Below are 12,551 nucleotides of genomic sequence, written 5' to 3' on the forward strand. Positions count from 1 at the left end.
CAAATTCAAAACTGCCCAATTGGCCGGGAAACCACCCAACCTGGCAACACTGAAGCCTAAGGAAAATGAATAAATGAAAGAGACACAAAATATATCTTTTGAAACAAGCTGAAAACCTGTAACCATAAACATCCATGGGGGAAAATATATATATATATATTATGGAAGTCGATGCAGTTTTCCGACATTCTTCAAAACATCTTCTGTATTGGTGAACAGAAGAAAAGGCTAAAAAGGTTTGAAACAAGTGAAGCGTGAGTAAATGATTAATTAATTTTTTTTGTGAACTATCCCTTTAATAGAATGTGTGTGTGTGTGTGTGTGTGTGTGAGAGAGAGAGAGAAAGAGAGAGAGAGAGAGAGAGAGAGAGAGAGAGAGAGAGAGAGAGAGAGAGAGGCGGTGAAATCATGAATTGATGTTGACAGAATTCATTTCCTCTGTCAGCCACAGTAGCTGCATTCAACAGGAAAAACAATGCTAGTCTCCAGAGCTGGAGCATTTTCAATATTAACCCACATATTAACCCACATCAACCCGAACTCAACCAAATTAAGGTGAACTCCTCATTCGCTTTGCTTAAGCGCTTGAGAAGCCTTTCCCTATTACAAAGGTATTATTCAGAGTGGATGGAAACTTCACTGCAACATCCCTCCTCATAATTAATCGTCGACTTTAATGACTGTATCGCTTTATAATTCGCCTCACACGCCGGAGAGTATTTTCTTTGAGGGCTGACCAGGATGAGTAACACGACATCGATCGTGCGTTGAGTCATTTGACAAATCCATATTTGATTCTGGGTGGAGAGAAAGAGAGAGAGAGAGGGAGAGGGAAGAGAGAAAGAGAGAGGAGGAGACACGCGGGCTATCTTCTTGTCTCTTGTGAGGATTTCTGCAAGACCAAAAGACGAATAGTCGCCTAAGCTTTGCTTCTTTCCCCGCAAATATAAGAAGAAGCGCCTGCTTCGAGCGAGAAGAGCCTCGATGGGAGGATGTTACGGATATCTCACCTGACATCGATTCTCTGCAACATTTTTACTGACGGTTACACGCGAGGCGTCGTTCTTAACGGAAACTTTTTTTGCCGCCTTATTTTTTTTTAAAAACAGAATCCGTTAAACTCAGTCGCGATGGTTTTACAGCGTCGCTATGACATCAGCGTGGACCAGACGCTTTTTAGTCGAATATCGCTGCATTTTAACCCGAATTCCCTTCTGATTTAAGCACTGATAATTATAGCAAAATCTACTGTGTGTGTTTGGCTTTCTTTTCCAGTCTTTCTTTCCTTTCTAAAACAAATAATGCAGAATATCTAAGCAACAAGCGTCGCCATACGATGCGCACTTTCCACAGGAATAACGCATCCTTCTTGCGCGGTGTTTTCGGAGAAAACCTCAACGTTTTTCCACACCAACCTTACTTTGGTAAGGTCTATGGCCGTTATTGAGATCATATCTGCTTTTGTTTGCCTATAAATACTGTGGAAAAGTGCCTTTTTGCGTGTGTTTCCTAACAACAAGGAGACCATGGCTTGCTTTCCATGGCGGGTATTTTGGATAATTCAAGCGCTCGTGGATGTGACACTTTCGCAGGAAATCTACGCTCCTCATTCCATCCGAATTGAAGGAGATCTGACCCTGGGTGGCCTTTTCCCGGTCCATGCCCGTGGGGTCTCCGGGGAACCGTGTGGAGATATCAAGAAGGAGAACGGGATACACAGGTTGGAGGCGATGCTTTATGCGTTGGACCAAATCAACAGTGACGACGAGCTTTTGCCCAACATCACTTTAGGCGCTCGGGTTTTAGACACATGTTCGCGAGACACGTACGCGCTGGAGCAGTCGCTTACTTTTGTGCAGGCTCTCATCCAGAAAGACACGTCGGATGTGAGGTGTACGAACGGAGAGCCCCCGGTGTTCGTCAAACCCGAAAAGGTGGTCGGAGTCATAGGGGCTTCGGCGAGCTCAGTGTCCATCATGGTCGCAAATATTCTGCGACTGTTCCAGGTGAGTCCAAAGTGCCCAAATTGTAGCCTGCCACATGTGCTGGAATGAGTCCCTGCGTCATGCCTTCATGTCATTTCACCTCGTATGATTACATGACAGATGATTGATGCTTAAAAGAAAAAAAAAAAGGGAAGGAAAAACACATTGCACAACATAATGGCTGTTGTTTATGCCTGAAAGCATGCTATGTTTTGGTAATCAGTTGTGTAAGCCTAGCAGGTTGTTAGTCATAATCAATGAATCGATCAGGAATCGACTCTTCACATCTGCAGAGTGGCTTTTCAACAGGGTTCCTTTCTTTGTCTCTTACACACACTCTCTCTCTATCTCTCCATCTCTTTGAATTGAAAAAAAAATGAAAATATTTTATTGTTATGATGAATGTCGGATGCAATCAATAATACCACTGCATGAAGCTATTATAGTGTCATTCAGTGATATTAGATAGTGGCTTTTTAGTAACACTTTTTAGATTCCTATTGGTGTATGTTTAATATGATATGTTTAATATGTATAATATTAATATACCAAACTAAATTGACGTCTAATCTCCTAACAGATTTGATATTAAAGGGATAGTTCACATAAAATAGAAATCTACTGACTGTTTACTGACCCTCAAGAGGTTTCAAATCCTCGAGTTTCTTTGTTAAGCACTAAAAGAGATACTTTGAATAAGCTTGAAACCTGTAAACATTAACTTGCATAGTAGGAAAAAACACTATGGAAGGAAATGGTTACAGGTTTCCAACACTTTTCAAAATATCTTCTTTTTTTGTGGGTGTGTGTTCAGCAGAAGAAAGGTTTGAAACTATAAAAGAGTGAGTAAATGATGACAGTTTTAATGTTATCTCGAATTATTCCATTGTACACTCTCAGAAATAAAGGTACGCGAGCTGTCACAGGGGTGGTTCCTTTTAAAAGGTATAAATGTGTACCTTAAATGTCCATATTAATACCTCAAGGGTACATATTAGTACCTTAAAAGATACAAAAGTGTCCCTTTTAAAAATTTTAGGTACTAATATATACTTTTGATGTACCAATATGGACCCTTAAGTACAAATGTGTACCTTTTGAAAAGGTACCACCCCAGTGACAGCTTGTATACCTTTATTTCTGAGAGTGTAGAGAGATTCACTTATTGAAATGGACTGATAATTTACAGTTAGCATTCTAGAGGCTGTTCAGCCTTTACATTTCACACTGTACAAGCTACTACTGTAAGTTGATGTGGTTACCCACCTAACTCATCCCTGCATTGCCATAAATGCTCATTCTGCGCTTTATTTTCCTACACCATTGAGAAATAACAGATAGATTGTCTTCAAGCTTGTATTTAGGCAGATTTGCGCACATAACAAATGATTTGGAATGTGCAAATCCCAGTATAATTAATCAAAATCAATCCTTGTAGGGGCGCAAATTAACTAGTTGCCATAATCAAAACGTAAATGCATCCAAATACGGCATATGAAGTGATAATTGCGTTCCGCCCCCCGGTTCTGAAGTGTGTGATTAGTGATACAGCAATTAAAAAAAAAACAGTAACAGTCTATATACAGTTGCCTGTAATGATGTGAGAGGATTATTCAGCCTTATCTGTGTTCTGCATCAGAGATAAACACCGCTAATGACATCCCACTGCTCTGCTATAGGATAATGCAATCCCACAATTCTCCATCTTTTTTTTTTTCTATTTGACCAAGGTTGCCTTTACATCTTACGCACAACAGGTAGTTTAAGATTTGTTTAAGAAACCTCAAATAATCTGCAAGGTCGAAATTAAAGAAATGGAAAACAGCATTACTGAAAGATTTGTGATCTGTTGTCATACATAAAAAAATGACATTTGCTTTTTGTTCAAACTTCTTATTTAATTTGAGCTGAAACAACACAATTCTTTGTTTTATTGGCACAGCGTAGTTTACCACTTACATTTGTAAAAACTAATAAGTTCACTTAATTCCTTCATGTTGTCCCAACACAAGTCAGTTGTGTGGAACTCAACATTTTTACAGTGTAAATTAGGGCTGCACAATATATCTTCTCAGCATCGATATCGCAATGTGCACATTCGCAATAGTCACATCTCAAGAAATGCAATGTTGAGTCTGAATTATGGCTGACCAGGGGCTACAGAGTTGTATTTATCTACTGTATTTATATGGAATTGATCAGATTTATTCCAAAAAACTTTCCTACTTAGAGTTTGTGTCTTGTTTGTAGTCCAAATATCTACATTTCACAGTGAAAACATGACTTTTGACGTACAACACTGGCAGATCAGACAATTTTACTTGTTTTAAGGAAAACCTCTTTAATTTTGACTTATTTCTTCTGAAGTTGAAAACAAAACAATATTTTTACTTGATCTAAGATTTTTTTTTGATATTTGTACAAGAAACGAGACACAGCAAAGTAAGAAAAGCATTTTTTTTTTGCATTGTGATCATTCAATTTTGGTTCCTGAATACTGCTAGTCTCCTCAGAAAACCGTCATATAGTGATATTTAAACAATCAAACTGTATGCATATCGCAATATTTAATTGCAGAAAAATTAAATATCACAATATTAGTTTTTTTTTTCCAATATCGTGCAGGCCTAGTGTAAATTTAATATATTTACAAAAAAACATGCAAGATAATGATATTAGCAGATGGAACAACATATTAATTGATTTAAAAAGCTACAAATTGTGCCTTCATTTGAAATGATAAGTTTACCTTGTGTCCTGATCATGTAACGCAAACACTGTAAGTTTTATATACTGTAACATTCATAATTCTCATTTAGTCCAGTTGAATATAATTTAAGAAAAAAATAGTGGCTAAGACACATTATTAGCACAATTTAGAAAAAAAAAAAAAAACTAACACTAAAATTTAATTCAGTGTAACAATATTTTACGTAACAAAAAGATATATTTAGAAAAGTATTCTTTTTTTCCCCCATAATTAAATATGTTTAGTTTTTGCATAAATATGTTTGTTACTGAATATTATTTTACCCATATTTTATATATATTTATTTAAGAAAGCTAATCAAAGCATTAAAGTAGGCACTTGTATAGTCAATATGCTGTTTACAGTGTGATGTGGATTTCAAAATGGTACATTACATAACAATAAGTGAACATGACACAAAAATAAACCATAATTACTTTATTATGGACGATTCATTCAATGTAAAAAATGCGAGGTTCCACACAATACCTTCTTGTTGTCCAACACAAATCGATTAGGTTAACCAACACAATCTCACAGCAATTCGTAACTTTTTGATTTAGTGGCAATTCATAGGAATTTATACGATCTTATCTTACATTTTTATACGACTGAACTCGTACGAATTAGCCAATAAACTGACAAAATGTAAAATACTTACGTTTTCTTATGAGATCAGGCTGAGTTAATCATTTTACATATTTAATTGGATTGAACATAAAACAATTGAGTTGTCCCTCAAAAAAACCTTAAGAATAGTGTAGTTTCAACTCATTTTAAGTAAGTACATTAAACAAGCAACACATTTATAATTGTTTTTGGAGTGTTCAACTATGTTTACCCCTGTTAAATGATTTTATTAACATAAAATAGCACCAAATATGTTACTACTACTATCATTGTTTTTTGAGACTCGTTTAAATAATTTAAATAATTTTCAGTGCACTAAAATAAATACACGCCACTGACTCTATTGGACTTTTTCATGAACTTTTGCTAATTATGCTTTTAAATTCTCATGACCACCAACAAATTCCATTGCGTGATCTTTATAAGCCTGAGATGCATTAATAAAAGAGCATTGACGCATTATTCAAGTCAAACATCTGCTTCATGAGCACGCATTGTGCATGAAACAATTAAGTTGTACCTGAAAAAACCTTTAGAATTTTGTTGTTTCAAATTATTTTCAATAGAAATATTTAAAATAAGAAGATTTCCACTGTGGTGACCCCTGTTAAAAGATTTCATTAACAAACTATAACACTAAATATGTTACTACTATAATTGTTTATTTATTTTTTAACAACCCAGCAAACTCTTTTGTGTTTAATAGCCGTCTAATAGACATCTAAATGAAGACAGCTTGATTAAAACAAGAGTAAACTTGGGCTGTCAGTGAAAATCTAATAGACATCTAAGAATAGCCCAAAACTAGACTAGTGGTCAAATAGACAGATTAGACAGACTTTATATGTGTGGTCATTCATTTCTGTTTATTTGATGACTAGTCTAGTTTTGGCCTATTATTAGACGTCTATTAGATTTTCACTGACAGCCCAAGTTTAGCCTTGTTTTAGCCAAGACGACTATGTTTAGACGTCTATTAGACATCTATTAGAGATCCAATATAGATCTTTTAAAAACAAAAAATTGCCTGCTGGGAAGAGACACATTTAAGTAATTTCCAGTGCGCTAAAATATATACACGCCACAAATTCTGTTCAACATTATCATTAACTTTTATTAATTATGCTTTTAAATTCTCATGACCATCAAAAAATTCCATTGCGTGATCTTTATAAGCCTGAGATGAATTAATAAAAGAGCATTGACGCATTATTCACGTCAAACATCTGCTTCATAAGCACGCATTGTGAGTTTTACATGAAATATTCAACACATATATATATACAAAAAAAGCTAAAACCGCTCGCAACCTGTAAACAGCAATTTAATAGTTGCTTGTGTTGTTGTTGCATTAATAATTTTACAGAAAGGGACATGAGCCGCACGCACTCACATGCGGAAAATTCAATATTTATGTCAGTTTCCTCCAGCATCCAACCAGAGTTAATAGCCAGCGAGCTTTCAGTAGACCTCACCGATCTGTTCTAAAAGCTTGACTTTTTACCCTACATAGACTGTTTAGAGCGTATTTACAGAAATACACCCGCACACATGGGACAAAACGCCAGCCGGCCTGTGTCAAAGACTCTCAGTCGTGAGCATTAAGAAACAAATTGGAAGCCAATGTTGTGGCCCGATAGCCACCTGCATCCTTTCAGCAAAGTGTTTGCTTATTTCCCTGTGGCCTCACTCTTTCTCAGAGACTCTGGCTGGTTTTATGTGCTCCCGGGCTGAGATTTCACAAAGCGTCCCTCTTGGCTGAGCGCTTCTGAGAGTCTTGTGCGAAGAGGGCGATGCACTTTGACAAAATTCATGAGGCATACAAGTGATTTTACATTCTCCTCCTCAATACGTTTGGACTCAAAATATGCTTGACGATATACAGACTCCAAATTTGATTTGTTTTTGTGGCGAAGGTTGTTATATGCAATTTATTTTAGTGCTTTGCTTGTTGTTTTTAGTTAGGAAAGCAGTGAAAATAGGGACATGGTTGCAGTTTGTATTTGAACTCAGAAGGTTTTGGGTTGTCATCAGTGGTTTTGAAGCATCGCATGAGAAACAAACCTTAAATTAATAATAAAATTCCTATAATTAGCAAAAAAAAAATGTTTTTATGTTTACCTGAGGTGGTTTTAGATGTGAGATAAAGGGTTAATGTGAATAATTGGAGATGTATACACATTTGCTGAATAAATTCTGATGTTTCAAACATTACATTCATATGACCAATCAGCTGTCTCCATTATGCTTGCATTGCTTACTGCTGATTACTAGGATACCAATACCATAGTCAGCCACTCTAACAACTTGATGGAAACTAATCTAATACACATTAGGGATTTTATTCTTGTTTTGCAAACTTTGAAACGATTTGCTACACGTTATGATGAAAACCTGGCTAATGAGAGATACAATTGTCCATTTTGATTTTCAGGGTATAAAAAATTAGGGTATAGAAGAATCATTGCCTTAGCAAACATGCATATATCCGCTCATGAGATGACCGAGACTGGACAATACATCCCCAAAACAAGCAGATCTACTGCCAAAACACGTTTTTTTTTATTTTATTAATTAATTAATTTATTTTTTGCACCATTGAATCATGGGATTACATGTTTTACTATCTATGTGTACCTGGGCTACTGTACCTTGCTGAATGCCGTAACACTAGTGTACTCGACTGTGTGCCTGGGCTACTTTGCTGACTGTCTTAACTAGATGGTGAACTAGATAATGTGTACCTGGGCTACCTTTCTGACAACTTTAGCACTAGTACCACTATGTATTAGTGGTTGATAGAGAATAAACCCAGCAACCAACTGAGCAAGTATATATGTATATATATATATATATATATATATATATATATATATATATATATATATATATTTTTTTTTATATATATATATATATATATATATATATATATATATATATATATATATATATATATATATATATATATATATAAAACTTTGATTATATCATTGCTATATTCTTATAGATAATTCCAGTGTTAACATAATGCTCGTTGGCATCCCTGAAGTAAAATACCAACATATTTACAGATTCAAGAGAGAAAATGAAAAGAAACACTGACAAGGAGCCTATGCACTCATTATTGACTTGTTCAATGTGTTTAAAGGAACCAAGATGGGTGAAAATGGTTTCTGAATTGTACTTCACAGACACACTGCAAAAAAAATAAATAAAATAAATAAATAATAATAATAATGATAAACCAAACCTACCAGAGCCTCAAAAATAAATAAATAAATAATAATAATGATAAACCAAACCTACCAGAGCCTAAAAAAAAATAAAATAATAATAATAATAATAATAATAATAATAATAATGATAAACCAAACCTACCAGAGCCTCAAAAAAAAAAATAAAATAAATAAATAAATAAATAAATAATAATAATAATGATAAACCAAACCTACCAGAGCCTCAAAAAAAAAAAAAAAAAAAAAATAATAATAATAATAATAATGATAAACCAAACCTACCAGAGCCTCAAAAAAAATAATAATGAATAATAATAATAATAATAATAATAATGATAAACCAAACCTACCAGAGCCTCAAAAAAAAATAAAAATAATAATAATAATAATAATAATAATAATAATAATAATAATAATAATAAACCAAACCTACCAGACCCTCAAAAAAAAAAAAAAAAAATAAATAAATAATAATAATAATGATAAACCAAACCTACCAGAGCCTCAAAAAAAAATTAAAATAAATAATAATAATAATGATAAACCAAACCTACCAGAGCCTTAAAAAATAAAAATAAAATAAATAATAATAATAATGATAAACCAAACCTACCAGAGCCTCAAAAAAAAAAATAAATAAATAAATAAATAAATAAATAAAAAATCCTACTCTTGGATAAGGTTGTGTTTTAATTTGATAAAAACAGGATATATTATGCAGGATAAAAATCTGACAAATATTTGGATTTAACATATAATCTATATGTCATATAATTTGAAATATATATTTTAAAATATTGTGAAAATCGTCTACATCAGGGGTGTCCAAACTCAAACCTGGAGGGCTGGTGTCCTGCATATTTTAGTTCCAACCCCAATTAATCACCTGAACCAACTAATCAAGCTCTTTCTATGTATACTAGAAACTCCCAAGGAGGTGTGTTGAAGGAAGTTGGAGCTAAACTACGCAGGACACCAGCTCTCCAGAGTTTGGTCACCCCTGGTTTACATATACATTTTTTTAAACCATTGGAACTACAAACATACCTATATGTTTATGTGTGTTCCTTTATGACTGTAAATGAACACAAATATAAAATGACATCTAATATACAGATATCTGAACCTATATTTACATATTTGTAATTCCAGTGGTCGAAAAAAAAGGATATATAGTTGCAATATTTTGATACGCATGATATATTTTATATATGTGAAATCCAAATATGGACTTGTATGTCATGTTACTTGCATATATTGACATATATAAGATACTAAAAGGATTTATATAGTTTATACATACAAAATTGCAACTTTTATGCAGTAAAAAGTCACTATTACAAAAAAACAAAGCAACAGCTACGTAGCTTATAGACTTTTTAGTCAGACACATGCTAAGAAGGAAGAAATGATAAACCCCTTGCACTGTAGAATTTAAATTATTAGCGAACGTTGATTTAAATCACAGGCTGCATCTGTAAACAAAAGCACTGTTAATTCTATCGATTCGAAAATAAAGAAACATCAGTGTTTTGCCGTTCGTAACAATGACTAAAATTGCTCCATTTGAACACGAGCCTTCTTGTCATAATGATTCCCCATAGTCTGTAAGTGACTATTGATTTCTCAGAGGTGTCGCTGCTTTGCCCGCCTTGAGCTCTAGTAAATACAGTATATGTTTGCTATCACTCACTCTTAGGCCACCGACATGAATGTGACAACAGCCGCAGTGACAGAAGTCTAAAAATATCAGTGCTGAGGGACTCGTTTCTCACTGAAGCCATAACCTACAAACCCAGGAATTCTTCAGCACAGATTTATTTCTTTATTTTTTTAATCTATAGTCGAAGGGGAGCATGCATTACGATGGCATTTTCTTTCAGGTTTGGCTGTAGTTATTAGTCATGGGTTATCATAGAGACTTGCAGGTGGGTTAGAAGTGTCTTGGTAACCATACATCATGCTGTAAATATGTACATTACAGGACATGTGCTCTTATTTTGAAAAAATAATCATAATGATAATAATATATTTGGCAGTATATAACGTTTTTTTCTTACTAAAATAATTGATAATTTGAATTTAAAATGTTTTTGAAATCAGAAAGTACAATGTTTTATATGTATATTTCTAACTAATTTAACTTAATTATAGAATTATTATAAATATTTATTTAAATACCAAATGCAGTTTAGATTGTTACTAAAATGCCAATAGTAATCAGAAGAAAAAAACAAAACAAAACAAAAAAACATACATGATGCTGTAAATGATACAAGATGCTGTATTACAGGGCATGTGCTCTTATTTTGAAAATAATAATAATAAATAAATTGGCAGTATATAAAGTGTTTTTCCTTATTAAAATTCTAAAATGTTTTTAATTTATTGTAAAATGTTAATTATATACAGAAAGTACAATGTTATAATGTGATATATATATATATATATATATATATATATATATATATATATATATATATATATATATATATATTGCTACCTAACTAACTTAATTATGAAATTATGTGTATTATGAAATACACATTTAAAATAATATATATATATATATATATATATATATATATATATATATATATATATATATATATATATTAGGGATGCAACAATACAGTTAGCCTATGGTTCAGTACATACCTCGGTTTTTTAACATGGTTTTCGGTTCGGTTCGGTTCTCATGTCTTGACACGTGTTTTTTTTTTTTTTTTTTTTTTTTCGATTAGAACTACAAACTCTGGTAAAAAAATTGTGTAAACAAACTACAAACATGGTGGACACGTGAGACTAACGGGCAAGTTGTTTAAAAGACTGTTAATCAATATCTGGAAAATATTTAAATTACGTTTTCCGCGATCTATTTTATCTGTCAACATTGTAAACTTGCATAAGGACGTGTTTGGACATTAACGTCTGAATGAATAGTTATCCAAACACCTGAGGAGATTTCTCTGAATGAAAGACTCTTGAATGGCAGATTAACACACTGCTGAATCTCCAATATCAGAAGTAAAATTTGTCAGAAATGCGTATGATGTGTTGAGATGATTGACGGGACATAACTTATCAAAATAACAGTCCGTTAATGTGGAAGTAGTATGTCTCAAAGCTTGCATACTTTGAGACGCAGCAAATCATTTAGCATTAGTTTGCTATGAGTGAATGATGCGCAAAAAGAAAGCCCCGCCCCCTACTAAATATTCTGTTTCAGTTGGAAGTACATCAACATACTGAAATAAGTCTCAGCAGCTTTAATATTTGTGTAATTGTATATATATGGTACATGTGGAATAAATGGCATGACTCTGATAAGATGTTCACGGAGCTCAGTTTATCAGCAATCTCTCGTCCGTCATTCAGATCTGGCTTCCAATTCAGCAGGAGACGAAACTCCAGACTATTTATCAATAACCGGCCTCGGTTCTGTCGACAAACCCTACTGCCGCTTCCCCAAACCACAGCTTTTCTGTTGTGTGCAGTGTTGAATAAGTTCTGCTGGAGAATTTGCTCGGAGAGGAAAGAAGTGATGAGGTTGATAAATGATGGCGATGACTGACTGATGTTGGCTGAATTGTGAGAAGTTAGTTGGAAATGTGTTTCACAATGATCTGTTCATGTTGTAAAAGTGCATTTACATTTAAAATTTAGTTAATTATATTTACTGAATTTGTTTAAGTTATATAAAATTATTTTCTAACATCTATCAAAGACTCTGAAATAATTAATGAATTTTTTAACTAACATAAATTGTTATTATTAAAAACGTAGATGGTTTTCCCTATTTTTATACCAAATAATTTACATTTAATTGAAATTCTATAAAGCATTCTTATGAAAAATAATTAGTTTATTCAGCTTTGGACTCACTGAAAACTAGATATTTAGTAGTTTATAGTTATTATAATATATATTAGGGCTGCACGATTGTAATGTG

At 33.2% G+C, this 12,551-nt stretch overlaps 1 protein-coding gene across 2 annotated transcripts in view; it reads left to right on the forward strand.

The window, feature by feature from the left end:
• The first annotated feature begins 760 nt into the window (after positions 1 to 760).
• The window catches only part of LOC130215510 (metabotropic glutamate receptor 7), a 288,980-nt gene continuing 277,189 nt past the window's right edge, over positions 761 to 12,551 (forward strand). For both annotated transcript variants that reach the window (XM_056447333.1, XM_056447332.1), the window contains exon 1: positions 761 to 2,005. In XM_056447333.1, coding sequence (XP_056303308.1) covers positions 1,526 to 2,005 — 480 coding nt within the window. In that variant the 5' untranslated portion in view covers positions 761 to 1,525. The remainder of the gene's footprint in view (positions 2,006 to 12,551) is intronic.

Source organism: Danio aesculapii, chromosome 22, assembly GCF_903798145.1.
Source record: "Danio aesculapii chromosome 22, fDanAes4.1, whole genome shotgun sequence".
NCBI classification, from domain to species: domain Eukaryota; kingdom Metazoa; phylum Chordata; class Actinopteri; order Cypriniformes; family Danionidae; genus Danio; species Danio aesculapii.